The 25,175-nt window shown below is 52.1% G+C and overlaps 1 protein-coding gene across 12 annotated transcripts in view; it reads left to right on the forward strand.

Annotated features, from left to right (window-relative positions):
• Positions 1-25,175, forward strand: part of ADD1 (adducin 1) — a 69,315-nt gene that overhangs the window by 39,422 nt on the left and 4,718 nt on the right. For 6 of the 12 annotated variants that reach the window (XM_055137312.1, XM_055137313.1, XM_055137318.1 and 3 more), the window contains 11 exons: positions 118-280; positions 2,351-2,502; positions 8,548-8,628; positions 8,796-8,945; positions 13,987-14,130; positions 14,217-14,315; positions 14,865-15,041; positions 19,317-19,661; positions 21,689-21,790; positions 22,066-22,155; positions 22,778-22,870. In XM_055137312.1, the coding sequence (XP_054993287.1) occupies positions 118-280; positions 2,351-2,502; positions 8,548-8,628; positions 8,796-8,945; positions 13,987-14,130; positions 14,217-14,315; positions 14,865-15,041; positions 19,317-19,661; positions 21,689-21,790; positions 22,066-22,155; positions 22,778-22,870 (1,596 nt within the window). The remainder of the gene's footprint in view (positions 1-117; positions 281-2,350; positions 2,503-8,547; positions 8,629-8,795; positions 8,946-13,986; positions 14,131-14,216; positions 14,316-14,864; positions 15,042-19,316; positions 19,662-21,688; positions 21,791-22,065; positions 22,156-22,777; positions 22,871-25,175) is intronic. The other 6 variants (XM_012934722.2, XM_055137314.1, XM_004617407.3 and 3 more) reach the window with 3 other exon arrangements.

Genomic DNA, 25,175 nt, shown 5'->3' on the forward strand with positions numbered 1-25,175 from the left:
CTACTTTTCTGGAAGAATGTGCCAGGTGAGAAGATCTACTTGTCTTCCTGGTAAAGACAATCAGTCCAGGGACAGAAAAAAAACTGGTGTCTTATGATTTCATTTGCTACTTTTTAGGCTTTCTGTGAAGAACTGGAGTCAATGATACAAGAACAGTTTAAGAAGGGGAAAAACCCCACAGGTCTGCTGGCATTACAGCAGATTGCAGATTTCATGACGGCGAATGTCCCCAACGTTTACCCGGCGGCCCCACAGGGAGGGATGGCTGCCCTGAACATGAGTGAGTACCGGGGATGGGAGCTCTGGTGCAGAGACATGGGCTCGGCTGCCTTTGCTCCGTGGATGAGCCTGGAGAGGACCATGCTAGCTGGAGGGAGAGGGGCAGACACAGAATGATGGCTCTCACATGCGGGACATAAAGAACTGAAGTAGGGGAATAATACACCCATGGGCAGCAGGAATTGAGAACTGACCTCGGTAGAATGCATACCGAAGGGCAGGATGGGGAGGAAATAGAAGGAGGGGATGGGGTGCTGAAATGGTTTATGCAGGAAACCCTGCCACTAACAGTACTGTAAATCACATTGCTTAAAATAAAATACACACCACACACACACACACACACACACACACACACACACACACACACACACACAATGCATGTATATTGCCGACACTTGGTGTCCCATGCCCCTCCCGTCAGTGTTTAGCACATTCACTGTGACGTTGATGGGCACACAACTTTGTAACACCTGGTGTGGAGGTGGGAAAAGTAAGCCTGCCAGTTGAGGAAGGTGAAGCCTTCATCTTGATTTTTGTTTCATTGTGGGGACACACCCTCTGTTAGTTCTTCCAGGTGAGCCCAAGCCCTGCCTTTATTTAAGTGAAGCAAAACAGTTTTTATTGAAAGAAATAGAGAAGTGTAAGGGGAGAGGAGATAGGTATTCAAGAGAACACAGGCTTCTGTAGAGCGGGAAGGCCCCAGCATGTCGGATAGTAGCAATGTTTCTGCTTCTGTAGAGTCATCATCTGCCTTCTCCTGGTTACTTGGTTGTTGGTGAGTCTACTAGAGAATATATATGATTTTACACTTCAATTTTACACTTTTTTACTTTAATCTACTCAAAGAATCAGTCTTTTTTGATTTTGGGCCACACCTGGCAGTTTCTGTGACTGACTCCTGGCTCTGCTCAGGGATCACTCCTGGTAGACTCGGGGGGGGGGGGGGGGGGGGCAGGGGTGCAGGGGAGGGCCGGGAGGGACTATATAGGATATCAGGGACTGAACCTTGGTTTTGGCTCCTGCAAGGCAAGTGTCTTTTTTTTTTTTTGGGGGGGGTCTTACCCAGTGATACTTAGGGCTGACTCCTGGCTCTGCATTGGGGAGTTATTTCTGGCAGTGAGTGCTCAGGGGACCCTGTGGGATGCTAAGGATTGAACCTGGGTCAGCCCATGCAAGGCAAATACCCTAACCACTGAACTATCACTCCAGCCCTGAAAGGCAAGTATGTTAACCCCCCCTGCACTATCTCTCTGGCCTCAAGAGCCGACTTTTTAATTTAATTTGATTTTTATCTTTATTTTAGAACTTGCTCTTTTAATTGGCAGTTTTCTCTATTAAATAACAATAATTTAATTGAGTCTATTTAACATGGTTATAATAGTGTTAACATTTATGTACAAAGTTCCTGTACCCCCCCATCAACATACCTGGGAAGCTCTATCACTGTCCCTTTGTCACCTCTAGCCACTTTATCCCCCTGACTCTGCCCTTTTTTTTTAAATTAAAATTGATTCTTCTGTTTCTGGTTTTATAATGTAGACAATTGTTATAAACCCTTTTCACACACAAAGAGGTAGTTAAGAAATCCTCTGCTTAGGTCAGAGCAGCTTGTACTGGAGCCCTGCTCACAGGAGGCCCAGTTTCCCTGCCCGGCGCCATGGTCCTCTGCCGAGCCCTGAGCACCAGGACAAAAAAGAAAATAACTTTCATTTTCGGAGCTGGGCATGTTGTAGAGTTTGCCTCGTGTAGCAAGAACGAACAAAAAACAATTCCAATCAACGTTTTTCCATTTTCAGTTTAATAATACTGTATCTTACACATTTTTCCTACCTTTATAATAATTTCTAATACAGTTGTGTTAGTCTTGACAAAATAGAAGCTTTCAGTGCAAAACTTGAAAGTTTCTGGGACTTTGAAGCTCAGTATGTGGGGGTAGGGGTGGGACAGAGTGCTCACATTTGGGGGGCTTCTGCCCCGAGTGCCCACTCCCACCTGCTGGTTGCAGCTGTTGGTCAGTGTGCTCTCGATTAGGAACGGTCAGTCTTTGACTTGCGTTTCCTCCTTATAGGTCTTGGCATGGTGACTCCTGTGAATGACCTCAGGGGATCGGATTCGATTGCCTATGACAAAGGGGAGAAATTGCTGCGCTGCAAGCTGGCGGCCTTTTACAGACTGGCGGACCTCTTCGGGTGGTCTCAGCTCATCTACAACCACATCACAGTGAGTGTCGAAGGATCAGTGACTGGCCTGGGGTGGCTGGTGCGTGTCCAGCCCGGCGGGCTGAGCTGAGGTCAGCTTTGGAGCCTTTCCCTCCAGATTCCTGACGTCAGCGTGTGCTCATCTGAGGGTCAGCCAGTTTGACCGAACCATGATAGAAACAGTAGCTCTTTCACAGTGCGCTCTGTTTGCCAACTTCTACAGCAGCGTTCAGATTCCTGGCTCTACTCAGGACTTTCCTCCGCGGTGCTCAGGGGACCATGTGTGGGGTTCGGGACTCGAGCCTGAGGTGGTGCTAGGAGACATCACATAATTAGAGGGGGTTATTGGAGTTAATCTTTTCTCTTAGACTGCAGTGACTTTTGATTAAGTTTGGGGGACATGAGAGACAGGTCGATCCGTGGCCAACTTAGAATCTGATGCTTCCTTTCTTGGTGGCCCTTACCTGACAGTTAGACCTTTCCAACCCTAGTGTGCCTCATTGTCACTTGAGTACCAGGGTGCTAAACACTCATGTGCACACGGATTCAGATTCTTAAGAAGTTAGAAAGGAATTGAAGTGCTAGGACAGTGGATAAGGAGCTTACCTGGCATCCAGCCAGCCTGCGTATAATCTCTGGCATCCCGTATGTTTCCCTGAACTGCCAGGAGTGATTCCTGAGCGCAGAGCCAGGAGTAACCCTGAGCATCCTCAAGCATGGCCCCAAAACAGAAACAAAAAATAGAAGTTAAAGATGATTGTCTAGTTTTAGTTGGTGGGTCTGGATCCCTCCCCAGTGTCCAGGTCTCTCCTTTGCCCTGTCCCTCGATGTCTGGTCCAGAGCAGGACACCCCTTCTCTCATCCTCACTGTCTGCCGGTGGCCGTTCGTGTCCCTGAGCTGTTCTCATCCAGCATGCTCTTTTTTTTTTTTCTTTTTAAAAATTTTTTATTAATGAATCACTATGAGGTACAATTACAAACTTATGAACTTTCATGTTTGCATTTCATTTATATCCCTCCACCAATGCCCATTCTCCTCAATCAATGTTCCCAGTATCCCTCCCACCACCCCTACCCCAACCCCCACCACCCCACCCTGCCTCTGTGGCAGGGCATTCCCTTTTGTTCTCTCTCCTGTTGGATGTTGTAGTTTGCAATAGAGGTATTTATTGAGTGGCCATCATGTTCGGTCTATAGTCTACTTTTGGCACGCAGCTTTCAACCTGAGTGGGTCCTCCCAATAGTCTCTACTAGGTGTTCCCTTCTGATTTCTACCTTTTTTTAATTTTTTTTTTTTTAACAACACGCAGTAAAAATTTATTCATATTAAAACTCCATTTGTCATGGGGGTTGTTGCTTAGATGTATGGGATGGCACATGCATGCTGGCTCTCTGAGGTTACACAGGTGCTGGCTCTCTGAGGTTACACAGGGCTGGCTCTCTGAGGTTACACAGGTGCTGGCTCGCTGAGGTTACTCAGGTGCTGGCTCTCTGAGGTTACGCAGGTGCTGGCTCTCTGAGGTTACTCAGGTGCTGGCTCTCTGAGGTTACTCAGGTGCTGGCTCTCTGAGGTTGTGCCGGTGCTGGCTCTCTGAGGTTACACAGGGCTGGCTCTCTGAGGTTGCGCAGGGCTGGCTCTCTGAGGTTACACAGGTCCAGCATGCTCTTTCCTAATGTGCAGACTCCAGCGGGAACCCTGTCACCTGGGTTCACTTGCTGACCTCACTGCTCTGGGACCTGCCCCTTGAGGACTGTACCCCATGGCTTGCTGTCCCTTTGTGCCTTGGGCTGTCTCTGGCCATGGTCGTGTGTGAGATCCCTGCTGTCCTCTCATCTGTCTGGGCTTAGATGAGGGTTCTGGGAAAGAGCACTGCTGGCTGGAGCTCCCTTTCACTCCTGTGGCCTCCCACCTGAGCTGGCCCACCACCATGTGGGCCTGTGTGTGTGCACGCCCGGTGATGCTTAGGGGTTACTCCTGACTCTGTGCTCAGGAATCACTCCTGGTGATATTCAGGGGACCATATCAGGTGCCAGGAATTGAACTCCAGTCGGCTACATGCAAAGCAAGCTCCCTACCCACTGACTGTCTCTCTAGCCCCTCCCTCTCCCCCCATGGCCTATTTTGACCGGAGACTTTTTGGGCAGGGAGATGGAAGATGGTAGTATATGAATTAGCCCCCTAGTGCCCTCCCTTGCCCGCCTTACCATTCTGGAGTTGGCCTCAGTGCCTGGGCTCCTGGGTACAATGTGGGTCTCCGTGAGAGCGCAGTCGGGCGCATCTGCTTACCAGTGAGTGGCAGTGGAGTTGGTCCCCGCCCACCGCCATACCCAGTGTTGCCCACGGTGGCTGAAACTGTCGCCACTTCTCACCCTCTCCGGCCATCTGCCCTGCTGGAACTATGGGGCATCATCACCGCCTCAGATGCAGCTGGAGGACACTGACTGTTTATTTGCTTGGTGAAGGGAGATTTCCTGGGGGCATTGAGTGACTTTTTCTGAAAGGGGGTGGTAGGCCAGCCCAGTTTGGACTCCTGTGCCCTTTCAGCTTTGTTCCGTGGGGACTGCTCATGTCAGGAGGCTCTGAGCCATCCTTTCTCTTTACTCTGTGCACATCTGTAACACTTCTCATCTGGAAGATTCAGGACTTCCCTTAGTTGATGCTTTTTCCATTCAAATATGTGGATCTTGGGCTGGAGAGATAGTCCAGTGGGCAGGGTGCTTGTCGTGCACACAGCCGACTTGGGGTCAGTCTCCGGCACACCTGGGGTCCTCTGCTTGAGTGCAGAGGCAGCAGTAAGCCCTGAGCATTGTTGGGTATGGCCCAAAGAGTAGAGAAGAAAATGTAAAGGGCAGTTCTGTTCAGCAACGTGAGGATCCTTTGTTCTAGCAAGAGCCATTTGGATATTTCAAATACCATTTCGGGCCTCACGGTAGAAGCGGAAATGTCATGTGATTTACTGAATGAGTCCCACCCTGCTCTGCAGTTATGTCAGAAATACTTAGGGAAGCTCCAAGAGATAGTACAGGGGTTAAGACTTCTGCCCTGCATGGAGCCCATCCTGGTTTGAGTCCTGTCACCATATAGTCCTTGAAGAACTAGATCTGTAGACTTTTTTCTCCCCACTGTCAAACTTAGTATGAAATGATGATAGTTAAATGGTGTGCTGGCGGGCGGTGCAGAGCCTGCAGCCAGACAGGGGAGTCAGGGTGTAGATGGGGGAGTAATTGGTTTTTCACAGTCAGATCGGGGTGATTGTCTTGGGATCTGCCGGGTGGTGCTGAGAGGCTGTGGCCTCAACTGGGTTGTGCTGGATACTAGGCATGCACTGAACTCTTGTACCATCTCTCCGGTCCCGTGTGTATATTTCTAAGCTACTGAGCGAGAGTGTCGGGGAGCAGATGTCTCAAGACGAATGTCAGAAGGCTGATGTGTAGACAACAGGTTTTTTTTTTTTTTTTTTTTTTTTACTTTTTGGGGCACACCTGGCGATGCACAGGGGTTACTCCTGGCTCTGCACTCAGGAAATACTCCTGGTGGTGCTCAGGGGACCATATAGGATAATGGGAATCGAATCCGGGTCAGCCGCATGCAAGGCAAACACCCTACCTGCCGTGCTGTCGCTCCAGCCCCTAGACAGCAGTTTTATTCCTCCTCTTGCCATGAGTGACAGTGGGGAGAAGCTTTTCCTGAGAGCTTTCCTCGCGTACGGCCCTGATCCCCCGACTTGCTGGAGAGGAACCTGGAGCTCCGTGCCCCAGAGCAGCGTGGCCATCAGGTCAGTGTAGTGTGAGGAAAACAGACGACGAGATGTTTAGTTCCTGAGACTGGTCTGCGAGGGACTTGAGTTGGTCTGTACTGCATTCTGGAAGCAGAAGGAAAGCTCAAGGAGACAGTCTTTTTTGGAGGGCTTGAAGTGGAGGCTTGGGACTGGGACTCCAGAGATGCTGGCGATGGAGCTCTCGGCCTCACTGTGCCAGACGTGCTACCTAAGCCGCGTCTCTGCCTCGCTCTCCTCCTCCTGTCTCACCATCAGGCCCAACACCCAGGATTGAGCAGGCTCTCGGTCAGGACAGGGTGATGGCAGGGTGAGGGCCACTGCACAGGTGGCCTTTAGAAGCAGCTGGAATGTCTGGGTTTTGTTGTTTTTTTTTTTTGCTTTTCTGGGTCACACCTGGCAATGCACAGGGGCCACTCCTGTCTCTGCACTCAGGAATTACCCCTGGCAGTGCTCAGGGAACCATATGGGATGCTGGGAATCGAACCTGGGTCACCTGCGTGCAAGGCAAACGCCCTACCCGCTGTGCTATCTCTCCAGCCCCATTTTTAAATTTTTTTTTTGGTCTGGGGTTTTTTTTTTAATTCTTTTCTTTTTTTTTTCTTCGGGGGTCCACACCTGATGGTTGGAAGGTTACTCCTGGGTCTGTACTCAGAAACTGCACCTGGGGCTCAGTGGGAGGGAGAACATTTGTGAAAGGAGCAGATAGCAGGACAGTGATGGTGGCGGTAATGATGACAGTGGTGATGCTGATTATGATGGTGTTGGTGCTACTGGTGCTGATAGGTGATGGTTCCTATAGTGGTGATGGTGCTGTGATGGTGCTGATAAGCTCGTTTGTGTGCTGATGTGATAGTATGTTGGTGGGGAGATGTTCTGAAATTGTTCAGCAGTAAGGAAATGTGCTGTGAAAAATGATGCCATTGTCCATCATTTCATCATCCTACAGGTTCTGTTTTTTAAAAAATTTTGTTTTGGGGGCACTCTCGGCCATGCTCAGGGCTTACTCCTTGCTCTGTTCTTAGGGATCACTCCTGCCAGGTTCAGGAGAACACATGGGATGCTTGGGATCAAATCTGAATCCGTTACATGCAGGGCAAGCGTATACGCACAGAACTTGTTGTATAGCTCAGATACTGACAGTTCTCATCATTGTGCTGTAGTAATTTACCAGGGCTCTCAAGTGTTCCTGGCCCCAGTCTCTGGTCATTCTGAAGAGAGCCAGTTCTATACTGGGCCTCTGGTAGGTGAGGAATTCCTGCTGGGGGATTCTGCTGCCCCGCCCTGTGGCTCGAAAACCAGTAACAAGTGCAGAGAGACAAATCACAAAAATCAGTCTGCTTTTCTACATCAAAATCAAGTTTTTGGGGTGTTCAGGGATAACATCTGGTGGTGCTCAAGAGTTACTTCCAGCTTGGAGGTAATGTGGCAAGAGCAAACCTGGACCTACATCCCCATAGCCTGTGTGTACTCCAGCCTGCTGGGCTTTCTAGGACCCTGGACTTTTTTTTTTTTTAATTGAGGTACTGTAATTTACAAAGTTATTCATAGCATCCAACTTTTTACAATCAGCCATGATCAAATTCCATGTGTATAGTTTTCCCAACCTCAGGTCTCAACCCCATCACGCCAGTATCAGAGATCACACTCCCACCTTGGCTCTGGGGCCATATGGGGTGCCAGGGATGGAACCCAGATCAGCTGCATTGCAAGGAAATGCCGTAACCACTGTCCTGTCACTCTGGCTTCAGAGCCTGGACTTTTGGGTGAAGCAAGATAGTCTTCAATGAAATTCATTTGCAAAGATGTGAGGGGAGAGAGAGAGAGAGAAGTATGTGTTTGAAAGAGAACACAGGCTTCTCCAGAGTGGAAATAAGCAAGCAAAGATACAGACAAGCCAGCAAGAGAGATGTGTTGGAGGGAAAACAGGGACTGGAGAGCAAGCCTGGACTGTTTGGGGCTGGAGAGAGAATACAAAGAAGAAGGTGTAGTGAGAGAACAAACAAACCAAAAACAAACCCAGAAAAAGGCAGGAGAGTTGGTGGATTGAAGAAATACAAAACTTTCCTTGTGGGCTCGAGTGATAGCACAGCGTGTAGGGCATTTGCCTTGCATGCAGCCAGCCTGGGTTCGATCCCCGGCATCCCATATGGTCCGCCAAGCACCACCAGGAGTAATTCCTGAGTGCAGAGCCAGGAGTAACCCCTGAGAATTGCTGGGTATGACCCCCCCCCAAAAAAAAAAAAAAACTTTCCCTGGAACTGCAGCTAACTTGGCAATTTCTCCCACAGGCTAGAGTGAGCACCGAGCAGGAACACTTCCTCATTGTGCCTTTCGGGCTGCTCTACAGTGAAGTGACGGCCTCCAGCCTGGTGAGAGTCCTCCTCGCGGCCCAGGAGAGAGGATGAAGTCTCAGTGTGAATGATTCAGAGACCGAGGAAGACCTTCAGAATCAATTAGAAACATCTTCAGCTGTGGGAGGAATAGTTTCTGATTTGGGCATTGTGGAATCCTTCGACACCTAACGTTTTATTTTCAGGTGAAAATCAACCTACAAGGAGATGTGGTGGATCGTGGCAGCACCAACCTCGGGGTCAACCAGGCCGGCTTCACGCTGCACTCTGCCATCTATGCCGCACGGCCTGACGCCAAGTGTGTGGTGCACATCCACACACCCGCAGGGGCTGCGGTGAGTACGGGGAGGGCGCCTCACCTTTGCTCCACATTAGCCCAGTCAGAAAACTTGATTTTGCCAGGTTGAACGAGAAATGTAAAAATGTGCTCATGAGTCTCTGAGAGAGACTTTCTCCCTGAGGACTGAGGAGAGGACTGGTGCTCGGGCTCACCACAGGGCCTCTGAGCTCTGGGTGTGTTCCACTAACAATACAAAACCACAGGTAAAGAATCACTTTCAGGGGCTGGAGCAGTAGCACAGCGGGTAGGGCGTTTGCCTTGCATGCAGCCGACCCGGGTTCGATTCCCAGCATCCCATATGGTCCCCTGAGCACTGCCGGGGGTGATTTTTGAGTGCAGAGCCAGGAGTAACCCTTGTGCATCACCAGGTGTGACCCAAAAAGCAAAAAAAAAAAAAAAAAAAAAAAATCACTTTCAGGGCCTATGGGAAAATCTGTTGTTTTCTTTCAAACCCTTTACATCAGCCTCAGAGTATTACAGAGACACTGTTTCCTGAGTGATGGGCTTATTTCCCAGGAGGAGTCACGTTTTCAAGTTCTCACACATAACAGCCCGGTCTGAAATGTCCGTCAGGGAGAAAGTCACTGTGTGGAGGGTGTTAGATGGCAGCTGTGGGCATCTTCGAGCAGAGGAGACTGTCAGAGAGGAGTAGGGTGCGGGGATCCAGGGGCTGGGAGGGAACAGCAGGGCACTCACGAGAAGAGGCTGTGGCGCTGGGACACTTGGGCTTCCAGATCAGCCTTTTGTCCCCAGTTTCAGACGTCCATGAGTTGGTGGGCTGCGTCTTTGTTTCTCAGGTGACCTCATCGATTCAGTTACACTGTAGTTGTATCTGTCTTGATGTTTTACGTCATGCATGTTCATATTATGTAACTGGATGTTGACTTGGGTGGTTTGACCTTGGCGATCCAGTTGGTTTTTCCTTTTGTCTTTGGGTCATTCCCACCTTTAGACTGTTCCCAGCAGTACTCAGAGCATGGTCCCAACTCTGCTCAGGGACCCCTCTTCTCTTGGTGTTGCTTAGGGGACCTTCTTGGGCTTTGGAGACTGAATCAGAGTAGATGTGTGTGGACAAGTTTGGACAAGTGCCTTAACTCCTGTACTGTCTCTTAGCCCCAGAAGATACAGCCCTTGACATCAGCATCCAGTATTACAGAGACATTGTTTCCTGAGTGATGGGCTTATTTCCTAGAAGGACTCATGCTTTCAAGTTCATGCACATAACAGGCCATGCGTTTCAGTAACCATTAGTGACAGGTTGGGAGCATGGCCGCCAAGAGCAGTAGCCATTCATTTTAAAAATTGTCAAATTTTTTTTTGTGTGCGGGGACCACACCAAGTGGTGCTCAGGGCTTGTTCCTGGCTCTGCACACAGGGATTACTCCTGGTGATGCTTGGGGACCATATGGGGTTCTGAGGATCAAACCCAGGTTGGCATGTGCAAGGCAAGTGCCCTGCTATACTGTTTCTCTGACCCCCCCATCTAAACAATCCCTTTTCTTTTAATGGGAAACTGAAAGAAATTGTGATATTTATGTGTTTCTTATTACCATTTTAGATTGCCTGTGTGTGTGTGGTGTGTGTGTGTATGTGTGACAACCGTTTGATCAAGGACCACGCCTGATAGGGCATTGGGGACTGACTCTGGGTCACTTGCACAGCAAGCGCCTACCCTCTTTTTTTTTTTTTTTTTTTGCTTTTTGGGTCACACCCAGTGATGCTTAGGGGCTACTCCTGGCTTTGCACTCAGGAATTACTCCTGGCAGTGCTGGGGGGACCATATGGGATGCCGGGGATCGAACCCGGGTCGGCCGCATGCAAGGCAAACGCCCTACCCGCTGTGCTATCGCTCCGGCCCCAAGCGCCTACCCTCTTGTACTGTTGCTTTGGCCCTAGATGGCCTTTTTTTTTTTTTTTTTTTTTTTTTGTGATGCTCAGGGGTTACTCCTGGCTCTGTACTCAGGAATTACTCCTGGCGGAACTCGGGGAACCATGTGGGATGCTCGGAATTGAAAACGGGTCGGATTCGTGCAAGGCAAACGCCCTACCCGCTGTGCTATTGCTCCAGCCCCCTTAGACAGCCTTTCTCTGTGGAATTGTGTGTGCCATGCTGTTTGATCTTTGGGCTCTGTTAGTCTAGGTAGGAGACCTCTAAAGTCAGCAAGATCTGGTCAGTTTAAGGAAATTTAAGGACACTTAAGGGCTATATATAAATACAAACTTTTTTTTTTTCTTCTTTTTGGGTCACACCTGGCGATGCACAGGGGTTACTCCTGGCTCTGCACTCAGGAATTACCCCTGGCGATGCTCAGGGGACCATATGGGATGCTGGGATTTGAACCCGGGTCGGCCGCGTGCAAGGCAAACGCCCTACCCGCTGTGCTATCTCTCCAGCCCCTAAATACAAACTTTTTAAAACTTAGAGAAGTTGTGTAGTAGAATGATGCGCTCTCTCTCCCCTCCCATCCCTCTTGCCCCATCCCTGCCCTCCCTCCCTCCCCCTCCCTTCCTCCTCTCTGTTTCTCTCTGAAGCTTCTGGCTCTGCTCAGGGATTCCTCCTGGTGGGGCTTGGGGGACCTTATGGGGTGCTGGGGATTGAGCCTGGTCAGCTGTGTACAAGATAACTGCTCTGCCCACTGTATTATTGCTCCAGCCCTGAGCTTAAACTTTCATAGAATTGATTTTTATCAAATTCTCAGGTGATTCCTTTTTTTTTTAATGTAGGAGTACTGCTACTTATTCAGCCATTGATAAAGCTGAATTTGTCATGAACTCCATATTACTTATTTAAATTCAGTATGTTAATTTAATTTTATTATTTATTTTTTTAATATTTCTTTTTTAGTCACCGTGAGATAGTTACAAAGCTTTCCTGTTTGAGTTTCAGTTATACAATGAACGATCACCCAACCCTCTACCAGTGCACATCTTCCACCACCAAGGTCCCCAGTATCCCCCTCATCCCACCTCTCCCCCTGCTTCTGTGGCAGACAGTCTTTCCCATACTCTATTTTGTATTGCTTGTTATGAATAGCGTAAGCTGTTGTGCGGCCATGAGAGCGACTGTGTGCTCCTGGATTTCTAAAATTTTAGATAATGAGGGTCTGGAGAAATCTCTGCAATGAGCTGCTTGGTTTGGAGATTCTTTTGTGTGTCTCTGGATCCTGGCCAATAAGGAACTTAAGTTGCAGCTGAGGCAGTTTGTGGGTGTCATGTCTAGGGTCCCATGGTGGGGGGGGATGAGAAGGACTGGCTTACCCCTATCCCTTGAGGAATGGAGTTTTCCATCACTGAACCTGCTTACCTGCTCTTCTCATTGGGTTCTGGAAGTTGGCCGCCAACGGATTTTTAGGGGGCAGATGGAGGGACAACGCTTCCTCCCCCCACCCCCCCCAGGCACCCCCGTGAAGTCAGCCTCACCTAAAGTCTGGAGGCATCTTTGCAGCTTGCTGCTCATTTCGGAGATTCTTTTGTGTGTTTCTGGGTCGTGGCCCTTGTATCCATCTTTTCCAGAGAAATAAACTATTAGCGTATGCCCTGCAGGGCATGCCCAGTTGCCTGCAGCGGCTTTTGAGATTTATGGGTCTCTGAAGTAAGGCCAATGAATGAGCTTGTATAGCTGAGCTGGAGGTGGCTTGTGGGTGTGGCTCCCACATACCTAACTTTTGACCTTTTTATTTCTTGATAAACTTGGCCCCAAGTTTTTGGGGTCTGCCCAGAGGCACAGTGGCAATTTTGGGATGTCAAGATGTCTAAAGGCAACATCAGGCTGCTGACACAATCACCCCGCAGGTACAGGTTGACCTGCTGGTGGCACCATATCCCCAGATTCCTTTTTTTGAAAAAAATTATGACTTTCTTTTTTTTGGTCACACCTGGTGATACTCATGGGTTACTTCTGACTCTGCACTCAGAAATCATTCCTGGTGGTACTCGGAACTATACGGGATGCCGAGAATTGGTGCCAGGTCAGCTGTATGCAAGGCAAATACCTTCCCGCTATACTATTATTCTGGCCCCAGCTTTCATTTTATTATTTGAAATTGCATCACTGTGATTGTAAAGCGTCCAATGTATACATGTCTGAGCTTCAGGTGGACATATTCGACCCTTCACCAGGGTCCTTAATCCTGTGCCTAGTTCCCTCCAGCCCCCAGTCTGCCCCTGTGGTTGGCACTTTATACCGCCAAGCAGCACATCTTGCTCCTCCAGAGTGACCACTTTCCTCCACCCTTGTTCGGGTGCTTTACTCTCACCTGCAGCCTAAGAAAGTTAAGAGAAACTTAGAGCACTTCAAAAACCTCTTTGCAGTGTTTTTTTTGTTTGTTTGTTTTTTTGTTTTGCTTTTTGGGTCACACCTGGCAATGCACAGGGGTCACACCTGGCTCTGCACTCAGGAATCACCCTGGCGGTGCTCAGGGGACCATATGGGATGCCAGGAATTGAACCCGGGTCAGCCGCGTGCAAGGCAAACGCCCTACCCGCTGTGCTATAGCTCTAGCCCCTTTGCAGTGTTTTTGTTACACTGCACTTACACGTGGCACTTTTGTGGCACTTACATGTCTTTGTTTCTCCTTGTGTTACCCCCAGACTTACATTATCGTTCAATTCAATTCTTGCTGACCTGGTGTTTCTAATGAGTGTGAGAAATCCAGAAAGATGTGAAATTCCCTTCCCTTCTTCCCTCCCTCCTTAGCTCCCTGGTTTCGTCCTCCCTCCTCCTGCCCTTTCTTTGTCTGCCACACCCTGTGGGACATCAGGGCTCTATGTTTGATTGGACCCAGGGCCTCCTGCCTGTGTACAGCATGCTGACTGCCCTAAGATGTGAAACTTCTTTTGAGACCCCCAGCTTAGTCATGGCCTTTATCAATGGAGATTGATGCTAAGCCCCGGAAGTCAAGTTCATCTCCAGTTGCCGGGTTTGTTTCTGAGAACGAGACTAACCACGTCCCTGTTACATCATGTTTGAGGAGACACTTGCCATGTCTCCAGTCCACGTGGCTGGCCCTCACTCCTGTTGACCGCTTGGTCTCTAGGTCTCTGCGATGAAGTGTGGCCTCCTGCCAATCTCCCCGGAGGCATTGTCCCTTGGAGAACTGGCGTACCACGATTACCATGGGATTCTGGTTGATGAGGAGGAAAAAGTTCTAATTCAGAAAAATCTGGGCCCTAAAAGCAAGGTTAGTAGGCCACTTCCTGGTATTTCAAGGGTCAAGGACAGTAGAATTCTCTCGGCGATCCCATGGAGCTGTCTTTTTCTCTGTAGGTTCTCATTCTGCGGAACCACGGGCTCGTGTCCGTTGGGGAGAGCGTCGAGGAGGCCTTCTACTACATCCACAACCTCGTGGTCGCGTGTGAGATCCAGGTAGGCAGCAGCCGTTTTCTTCCATCTGCAGCTTCTTGGGACTTTGGTGCTGGCTTTACAGGCACAAGTCTCATTGCCAAAGATCAGCTCCGGGGGGTGGGGACTGACCAGGCCAGTCGCAGTCCATGGACTCAGATGGCCGGGACCACTGGACTTTCACATTTCCAGTTTCCAGATGTGTAAGCCACTACCGTTCATAGAGTGTGCGCCATGCCCCTGCCCGGTGCTTTCCTTGGTACCACTTGTTCTTTGTCCCTCACGGTATTCTTCTTGAGAAAGGCACAGAGGCCAGACACGCCAGTTGTTCCTGCAGGCCTTTTCAGGTCGTCTTGAGTTGGGGGTCGGCTCCCCACTTCTCCAGGTGTGAATGCCTGGCGTTTTGATCAGGATCAGGGACATGTATGGTACCTTGTGATGAGCTTGTGTATACAGCCAACACTTGTAGCTACTGTTGCTGGTTTGATTTCCTTTGAAATTCACGTCGTGTGTAAATCATCTGATTCTCTTGCTCTCAGAAACAAACTGTCATGTCTGCTTGTTTTGGAAAAGGTTCGAACACTGGCCAGTTCAGGAGGGCCTGACAACTTAGTCCTCCTGGATCCTGGGAAGTACAAAGCCAAACCCCGTTCCCCGGGCTCCCCACCAGAGGATGGCACCGTTTCACCTCCCAGGTGGCAGATTGGCGAGCAGGAATTTGAAGCCCTCATGCGGATGCTGGATAACCTGGTAAGAATATTAGCATTATTGCAGGTGACAATGCGGTATTCTGAAAGCACCCTTGTTTTTTGTGGGTGTTTTTCCAGAGGTATAATAGTGTGTAATTGCTGTATTTATGGTGTATCTAAATATTTTGGTTGTTTTTGTGCCACATGGCAATGCTCAGAGGTTTCTCCTGGCTCTGCACTTGGGAATTCCTCCTGGAGGTTCTTGGAAGACCATACGGGGTGCCAGGGATTGAACTGCAGTAGACACCTACCAGGCAAGTGCCCTCCCAGCTGTATTCTCGCTCTGGCCATGTATCTAAAATTTTTTTCACTCTCCAAATTCATGAGTAAGTTAATTGCCATGTATTGTCAGGGAAATGCAAATCAACCAATGAGATGCCATCTTACACTGGTCAGCATGGCACATACCAAAAAAGGCCAAAGGGCCAGTACGACAGGCAGGGCATTTGCCTTGCATGTGGCTCACCTGGATGTGGTCCCCAGAGCCCCACCAGGAATGATCCCTGAGCTGCCAGTGTGGCTCCAAAACCAAACAGGCTGGATACAGCTGGTGTTGGTGGGGATGGATGAACAGAGACTTGTTCACTGTTGGTGAGAGTGTGTCTTGTTCAGCTTATGAGGAAGCTGTTGGGAGACTTCTCAAATGTCAGAGCAGGGAACCAGAGAGCTACTACAGTGGGTAAGCCCTTGCAGACTCTAGTGACATCCGGAACACTGCCCGGAGTAGATCCCCTCCAAAAAATTCAGAATAAAACTCCCATAAAACCTGAGCGATTTTACTTTTCGCAAAAACATTAATTCATTAGTAAAAAAAAAAATATGCATACCTTTGTTTCTTGCAGTGCTGCGTGTAGTAGCCAGGTATGGGTGCAGTCCAGATGCCCAATGGCAGATGAGAGGATAAAAGAAGGTGTGTTGCATAGACACAGTGGGACAGTATGCAGCTCTCAGGAAATATGGAATCTGGTAGTTTATTGCAACTCATGTGGAAATGGAGGGCATTGTGTCTAGCACAATAAACGAGAGGGAGAAAGAGAGATGTCTGGTATACAGAGAAGCAAAACAAAGAAGTTGATAGTATCAGCAGTGTCAGGAGGAAAGGTGGGTGAGAGGTGAAATGAGAAGCCAGTGGTAGACAATCTGAGGCCCAGTAACTGGCCATTAAAACCATAAAATAATACTGTTGTGACCAGGTTACCTAAACTGCATTCCTAGTGTTTGTAAAAGGAAACCTTCTCATTCTCCAGAGGACCATTCAGAAGTATTCCTGTGCTTTATCAGGCAGGCTCTCTTGTATCTCTAGGCACAGCGTATCTAGTGTTTATTCTGTGAAACATAGCAAGATTCTTAGGGACAATTAAAACATTTAAAATATGGAATTAAATTATAAGTAAAATACGCGATTAATTTTCTTATTAAAAATAGTACAGTGGGTAAGGTACTTGCCTTGAACATGGCCCACCAGGGTTTCAATCCTCAGCATCCCATATGGTCCCCTGAGCACCACCAGGAGTAATTCCTGAGTGCAGAACCAGGAGTAACCCCTGAGTACTGCCAGGTGTGACCCAACAACAACAAAAAAGTCTTGAAGTACTAGTACTGTGTCGGGGGTGGGGCGGGGCTGGAAGGGGAAGGGCTGTTTGGGGACCATGCCTAATAGTGGGGCTACTCCTGGCTTGGAGTTCAGAGGCTACTCCTGGAAGTGTGTGGTGTTGGGGATTGAACCCGTGCCTCCCGCAGCAGAGCCTGTGCTCCAGGCAAAAAGCACTGTGGTGTACTGCTGGAAGGTGATGGGACCTGGGAAAGTGGTCTGTTCCCTTACTCCTGAATTCACTCAGGGGCAGTGACTCAGAGTCACTGGCCATGGAGCCTGTCCCCATGAGCAGGACAAAATTCTGATCCCTGACAAGTGAGTCACCTACTGAGGGACATGGACAGACAAGTCCCTAATGCTGTTATCCCAGCCATGCTGATCTGTGTCCAATGGCAGGACAGGCTCTGGAGGGGCAGATGGGCACAGACCAAGCTGGCCAGAGAGGACTGGGGAGGAGAGAAAGTTTCCTTAGGAAAGGGAGAAGCTCAGCAGAAGGCTGTGGCCTGAGCAGTCACACGCTTGATGGAGGTGTGGGTTGGGGCTGTGGCCAAGTGTCAGCAGCTGGCGGCAGGATGAGAGCCCTGCCCGCTCTCTCAACTCCCTGCCTACACTTGGACCTTCTGCAGGTCGAGAAGGATAGGAGAGAGGGTTGCGCTGAACACTTGTGTACTCAGTTCGGGAGGGTAAAGAGGGAGAAACCAAGTCAGGAAGCAACTGATTTGACAGAGGAAGAGGAGAAAGGCTGAAAGAGCAGAAAGTTCTGGTCACTACTGGGCTTTATTCATAGGCCTTAGTGTGCATAGATTATTTTTTCCACTTGGGCCACACCTAGCTGTGCGTGGTGCTTTTTCGTATCTCTGCGCTCAGGGATCACGCCTGGTGGTGCTGGGGATGGAGCTTGGGTTGGCTGCATGCCTGGCAAGCATCCTACTGCTGTTCTAGCTCTCTGGGCCCCAGTTGGGCTTTCTTTAGTTCTTTAGTTTGGTGATGTCTGGCATTAAACCCCAGGGTCTCACATCTCCAAGGCAAGTGCTGTCTTACTGAGCTATGTCCCCTGCCCCTGTTAGTTTTAGTGCAAGAAGGCCAGGCAGTATGTGAGAAATGAACTAGACACTAATTACTGATCATAGCCCAGGTATTGATTTAACACTGGTCAACTGCATGTGTTTGCTGATCATAAAGTTGGGCAGGGAGCGATTAGAGATGTCTTACATATGAGAAGAAACTATACAGATGCAGTCGGAACGTGCACTAGTTCCTCTGCTTGAGATGGTCACTGCTTCTCAAGAAGGAGCACGTCTGTACTTGAACTGTGACTGCAGTGGGCCAGGATTCTGTCTAGTATCACTGGTTTTGCTTTGACAGGATTTAAGGAGAAGGAAAACCTGCATCCTTGCAGTCTAAGTTGTCTAAAGGCCTGGGTGGTCTCTCCTGAAGTTGGGAGCCCGGGTTCTCTGAGCCAGAGGCTTGCGTTAATAAGGGTTGTATTTTCTGCTCCACATTAGAGCTGCTCATTGCACACCCCCTGTTCTCCAGTAAAGTGTGCTTTCTTGGTTGATGCCAAGCTGGGGCGGGCACACAGGCACGTGCCTTGATCGCTACGCTCTCTCTCTGACCCCCGTCTGTCTTTTGGGAGATGTGAGGACAAACACAGGGGCCAGAGGGACAGGAGCCCTTCTCTCCCCACGACTGTAGGGTCCTCCCACCTCCTTCTAGTGTGCGGACGAGAGGGGTTGCCAGGGGAGAGGGAATTCCCGGGTGGGGCACATGAGCAGCCCATCACCCACTCGATGGGCCACTGGGAGCCATGTCTTGTCCCAGTGCCGTCGTCACTGTTGTGTGAGACTGGCACCAGACCTGAGGCCGGCATGGGCCCCACGGACTGCGGTTGGGGAACAGATGCTCTGGGTCTCCTCGGAGTCTTGGTGCGAGCAGCCGGCACTTAGAAGAGAGGACCTTAGCTTCCAGCCGTTGGATCGAGAGGGGTGTCATGGCTTGCACAGACAGCCTTTGCCCACTTCCTCAGGTTAGAACGGTTACTCTGGATGGGAAGGACACTGTGGGGTGGGGCGCACGGGGGCCATCTGGTCCCCTCTGCTCGCCTGGAGACACTGCGGGGGGAGCAGTGTGGCACTCTACTTCATGCCTGTTCATCACTCAGCGGGGACCAAGCCTTGAACTGGGGAAGTTTGTCAGAGTTGTCGCAAGGTGAACCGGAGTGCTTGGTTGCGGAGGGCGACCCATGCCGCCTGCCGTGCTCCGCCTGTTCGAGTCAGGAAGGGGCCTCAGGCAGCCCTGACCTCAGCACCTCTCACCCTTTTCGGCTGACCGCACACCTGCCCAGCACCCAGCAGAGGCTGGTGCTGCCCCTTGTTCTTTAGTATGTGGGGTCACCCTGCACATCCCTTCTCATTTGGCATCAAGCTTGTGAAATTTGCAGACTTGGCCTTCTTGGGACTGGTCTTCTCACTCGGGCTTGCTCTGGTCAGTGAGTGGACTTGGACTTTTCTTAATGTGGGGTCTTGGGTCTAGCTCTGTGTGCTGGCCTTCAGGAATACCGCAGTGACAGCCATGTCTGCGGCATGCCTGCTGCAGTCAGCTTCCCTGGAGATGCCAGCACCGTTTCCAGAGGAAATGTCTGCCCTGTACAGTGGTGACTCTCTCCCTCTCTCCCGACTGCAGGGCTACAGAACTGGCTATCCCTACCGGTACCCGGCTCTGAGGGAGAAATCTAAAAAATTCAGCGATGTGGAGGTTCCTGCCAGTGTCACAGGTTACTCCTGTGCTAGTGATGGAGACTCGGGTACTGGCTCCCCTCTCAGACACAGTTTTCAGAAGCAGCAGCGAGAGAAGACACGATGGCTGCACTCTGGCCGAGCCGATGATGCTCCCGAGGAAGGGCCCAATGGCAGTAGCCCCAAGTCGAAGACTAAGGTGTGGACGAACATTACACACGATCACGTGAAACCCTTGCTGCAGTCTCTCTCGTCCGGTGTCTGCGTGCCAAGCTGTATTACCAACTGCTTGGTCTGTGCCTACCTTACTGTTCCTAGTTAGAGATGTAGAGCAAGTTGGGCAGCTGGGGCTTCGGAGGCTTTGGGACCCCAGCCCCCTGACCCCAGCCCCCGCAGACCTTCCTCCCTGCCCTGCCGCCTGAGCCCCGTCCACTGCCCACTAATGCAGTCTGCTCGAAACTGCCTAAGATAATTTGTGCCCTTCAGCTGTTCCAGCACTCCCGACTCTAACTTGCCGACAGGGTCCTCTGTCCCTCTGGGGCCTGCTTCCTCCAGGCGTTTCCTGTGAGTGTGGCGCAGTGCGGGCACGGCCTGATATTCCAGAGCTGCTTCCTGCAGTGTTCCTGCGGGTCTCAAGTCTGCTCTTTGGAGTCTTCTGTTTTCTTAAGCAGTTTCCCCTCACGCATCACGAGTGTTCACTCGTGGTCAGAGCTCTCCCTCCTCTCCCACTCTCTCGTCCCCTCTTGCTGTCCCAAAGCCTCCGAATGCCACCCGCCAGCTGCCTTCTGCATGGACTGTTGCATGTGAGTAGCGGCCATGGCGGGAGTCTCCGACTCCTGCCGGGTGTGGCATGACCCAAGTGCAGCGCAGGCCGCCCGCAGGCCCAGTGAGCGGCCCTAGCCCGAGACGGCAGCTTCTTCAGTGGTTCTGTGCCCGGGAGAATCCTTTGTGGCCCTGTGCCAGTGTGCCCAGAACCCACCTGGGGGCGGGTCTTGGCGAAGAACTGAGTTGGGCCAACCCCTGCATGACTGGTACCTCAGGGTCCCTATGAAGCCAGGCCAGATGAATCAGCAGTGGCACCACGGACGCCACCTGGTGTCTTGCTTCCCTGCCAGGGTGGAAGGAAACCTGTGCTGCGTCCCTGGCCTCTCCTCGTGCCACTGGGCATGAGCCTGGGGGCTCCATGGTTGACGGAATGGGGCTCAGCTGTGCACCTGTTTCTTTCTGCCTGCTCCCCCGTGCACTCTGTGGCCCCTGGGAGCCACGGTGCTGGCGTGCTTGTGGCCAGGGCCGCGTGACACTGCGGCTCTCCGCTAACTCCTGCTAGCTTGAGGGCAGGCCGTGAGACTGCTGCAGTGTCTCTGCCAGTTCAGAAATGGAGGCAGCCACAGAGTCGGTGGCTGCTTTTGAGCCGCCACCTCCTGCCTACTCCCTGGTCGCTACTGTAACACGTGACTGTTTTTCACTCTGCAAACATGTTCAAGCTCTGAGGTGGTTGTTTCAGTATTGACTAAAAGTTCTCTGTAGTAAACAGTCGGAGTTGTTTTTCTGAGAAGATCCCACCAGTGAGTATCCACAGCTCCACGCCCACCCAATCCTCTTCGCAGTGGCTTAGCATTGGTGGGGACAGAGCTCCTGCCTACATCATAGAGACCTGGGCACAGCCTTGCTTCCTCTGATGCGATCAGTGCCTTCTCCTCACACCCAAGAGTTAGGGTGTGATTGACAGTCTCCTGTCTAGAGACCCCGAAAACCAGGGTTTGAGTGAAAGGTGCAGCATGCTGACAACACGCACTGAATCCTAAAATGACCCTCAGGTCAGAACTCATGAGCGCTTGAGCTTGGAGGGATATTTTTGTAACACTCAAGAGAATGAAGTTATATAAAATATTTGACATCACCAAATGCTTCCACTCGTTGCTCCTCTGTACGTGTTCATGCAGCGATTATGGATGGGTCAAAAGTCCCAGCAGTGGTGTGTGCTGGGGCTGTTTTAGTGCTGGACTTTGGTGATGCCCACTTCTGCCTCGCAGCCCATCCGGGTAGGACCTTTCATTGCTCTCCTGATCCTGTCATCTCATGCTTCCAGCTGGCTTTGATGTGGATGACTCGCGTGGCAGTGAACCAGTGTGCTGTGGACCCCCCCACGCTCTTGGCCCTGTTCCAGCTGGTGCGGGGATAGGTCGTGTGGGCATTGGTTCATTTTCTGCAATGTCAGTGCATGAGCAGGCGTGAGAGAAAGGAGGTGGACAGACTGGAGGCTGTGGTGTCACTCCCTGTCTCCCGATTCTGACCTGTTACCTGTTCTTGATATTGCAGTGGACGAAAGAGGATGGACATAGAAGCTCCACCTCTGCCGTCCCCAACCTGTTTGTCCCATTGAACACTGACCCCAAAGAGGTCCAGGAGATGCGGAACAAGGTGCGTCCTGCTGGTGTGGGCGGATGCCTGGGGATACGGGTGGCACCCTGTGGGCAGGGCGGTGGGCCTGCATCACTCATTCTGGCTACAGAGGGAGCCTCTTGGCAGTGACGCTTTGGGCAGGGCAGAGTACTCGGGGCCTGTTCGCATGGGGCTGGCGGTTCCCAAGTCTGTGGGGCAGCCTCCCCTGGTCAGTCCATGACGCAGCCCTGCCCCAGATTGAGCAGTGCCTTGTGTGGGGGCCAGCTGTTGACATGTGTCTCTCCCACCCTCAGATCCGAGAGCAGAACCTGCAGGACATTAAGACAGCTGGGCCCCAGTCTCAGGTTCTGTGTGGTGTGGTCATGGACAGGAGCGTGGGCCAGGTGAGCATGTGGGGGTGCTGATGGGGGTGGGAACGGGTGACCCCGAGGTAGGGTCTGACAGACATCTCCCATGAGGAGAGCGCCGGCACCTCGGTGGCGGTGAAGCCCAAGCATGCCAGGGCTCTCCTCTCCAGCCCCGTCACTGGTGGGCCGGGGGGTGCATGTTCAGGGGCAGAATGTGTGCTGCCGGCTTTGGGCCCTGGCCTCACCCTGGAGCAGCAGCAGGGTGTGTGAGGTGATGGAGGAGGGGAGGTTCCTCAGACCCGTTCATGATGGCCCAGTGGCTGTCTGCAATGTTATGCTGCTTGGGCCTGTGCGCGCCCATGTCCGGGCACCCCTGTGGATGGCCTGCACTTGTGAGCTACACAGAGACTCGGTGTGTCATTGGCCATCTCTGACGTCCAGGTGCTTCCTTGTTCTGTACCCGGGGCGTGGGAGCCGCTGCCTCCTGTCTCCTGCATGTGCTCCACTCTGCCCGGCCCGCCCCGCTCTGCCCTGCCCGCCCCGCTCTGCCCGGCCCGCTCCGCTTTGCTCGGCCCGCTGCTCTCGGCCCTGACCTCGGGGCGCGCGGGTGCTTCCAAGCCAGGCCGGTGGGCTCTGCTGACCGAGTTTACTGTTGCAGGACGCGCCCCTCTCTGACTGCACGGAAACAATCGAAGGGCTCGAGCTCCCAGAGCAGACCTTTAGTCCCGCTAGAGCTCGCTCTGTTAGAAAGGTACTCGCTGCCCTCCTCAGCGCCCAGGGCTGGGTGCTCAGTGATGTCAGAGCCGTCCAGAAGGCTCTGTTCTGCTCCTCTTGTTCTCTAGCGCACCTCGGGGTGAGGCTGCTTGTGCAGTTTCTGCCTTTTACCTGCTTGAGCAAAGTGACCTGCCTTGTGATGTTTCCAAGACTGCGTGTGAGGGGTTTGGTGTGCCTGTGAGACTGCGCGTGAGGGGTTTGGTGTGCCTGTGAGACTGCGCGTGAGGGGTTTGGGGTGCCCTGTGAGACTGCGCGTGAGGGGTTTGGGGTGCCCTGTGAGACTGCGCGTGAGGGGTTTGGGGTGCCTGTGAGACTGCGCGTGAGGGGTTTGGGGTGCCTGTGAGACTGCGCGTGAGGGGTTTGGGGTGCCCTGTGAGACTGCGCGTGAGGGGTTTGGTGTGCCTGTGAGACTGCGTGTGAGGGGTTTGGGGTGCCCTGTGAGACTGCGCGTGAGGGGTTTGGGGTGCCCTGTGAGACTGCGCGTGAGGGGTTTGGTGTGCCTGTGAGACTGCGCGTGAGGGGTTTGGGGTGCCCTGTGAGACTGCGCGTGAGGAGTTTGGTGTGCCTGTGAGACTGCGCGTGAGGGGTTTGGTGTGCCTGTGAGAGTGTGTGTGAGGGGTTTGGTGTGCCCTGTGAGACTGCGTGTGAGGGGTTTGGTGTGCCCTGTGAGACTGCGTGTGAGGGGTTTGCTGAGTTTACCTTTTACTAAACGCCAACTGCAGAAGCTCATGGGCAGCCCTGATATTTGCCACCTGCTGCCACCTGCTGGGTTGGTCCTCAAACCTCCCGTGCTGGTGGTGATCAAGGTGTGTGGGAAGGAGACGTGGTCTCAGGAATAGGAAGTAGAACAAGAACATGTCAGTGTTTTCAGCCTTCCATGAAACGCTGTGTTTGTGATGCTGTGAGGGAGAAGGCAGGGAAGGAAGCGCAAGCCGTCTCCACACCCCTCGCACTGGGCCTGTCCAGATCAGGCTTTCCTCTCTCTGGTGGGGCTGTTCTGTGAGGTGTCAAGTGCTGGAGAGAAGCTGATGGGTGCTGAGACTCTGCTGCTGGCTGAGACCCTCTGCGGGCACACCCACCTCGGGCCCGTTCCCTGGCCTCAGTCTCCCTCCTGCGGCCGCTCCCGGAGGCATCAGAAAGGGGAACGCCACGTTCCCTCTGGCTCCCGCTGGCATCCACTTGCTTTGATTCTCTCCCATGTTCAGAGCAGGCAGCGGCCTGCGCCCTGGAGCTTCACATGGAGCCCACCCTGGGACACCCCTGGGTAGGCCTTGTCGGGGCTGCCTGGCTGAGAGGGCTTTGTGCAAACCTGTGCATTGAGCAGGTTTGGTCCAACTGTGCCTAGATGCCTCCTGCTGCTCCTGGACGCCTCAGCCCCTTTCCCAGTCAGCCTCTGGCAGCTTGTCCTGCTCCTTTGGGAGCGCTGACTTGTCCGCGAGGCCGTCTGCACACACAACACTGGCACTCCAGGAGGAGTGAGAAAGCCGGGCTGCTTGCCGGACAGTCCACACTGCCCCTCCAGGCGCTGCCTCTAGGAACAGCCTGGAGGAGACAGTCTGAGGGCAGGACTAAGGGGAAAGAGTCCCCTGGACTGCCCAGGAGCCCCGAGTGGAGGCTGCCTTGCCTGTAGACGGACCTCAGGATCTTCCCTGTACCCCAGCCCCTCGGCCATGACCGCACAGCCCAGTGTGCCCCTCCTTCCCCGTGGGGTGTCTGAGCGTGTAGCAGTCAGTGTGCGTGTCTGCTGAGTGTATGAAATTGAGTTGGCAGGTGCGCGCGCGCGCGTGTGTGTGTGTGTGCGTGAGAGAGAGAGAGAGAGATCTTGTGCTGCTTCTCAGTGGAGGCCACTGGCTGGCCATGCTTGGCACTGACGCACTTTGTACTCTATTCTCGGCTGTTCGTTCGGGAACCTCCATTGTGGAATGTTAGCTTTGGGAAAATGAACCCTGAGGATCGGGGCTTAGGCACTCAGAGTTAGGGCCAGGCGCTCTGCTGGTTCGGGTGCGTGTGGTGCCTCTGCCCATGGTGCTCTGGGCCTGCTTTGTGAGTTCTGCTCTGCTCTGCTCTGCTTTTTTTTTTTTTTTTTTGAGATGTTTTTGGTTTTCTGGGTCCATCCAGCACTGGTGTTTGGGGGCAGAGTCCCCTCCATGTGTGTCTGGGAAGCTGTAGCAGGGGCTTCAAAACTAGACCCAGAGTCAAGAGGCCAGAGCTCTGCTGGGCTTCTCTAAGCATGTGCCCCTTGTCGGAGGTAGGTGCTGACTCGGGGATGTCCCTTCCTCCTC

The sequence above is a fragment of the Sorex araneus genome, chromosome 5, assembly GCF_027595985.1.
Source record: "Sorex araneus isolate mSorAra2 chromosome 5, mSorAra2.pri, whole genome shotgun sequence".
NCBI lineage: Eukaryota > Metazoa > Chordata > Mammalia > Eulipotyphla > Soricidae > Sorex > Sorex araneus.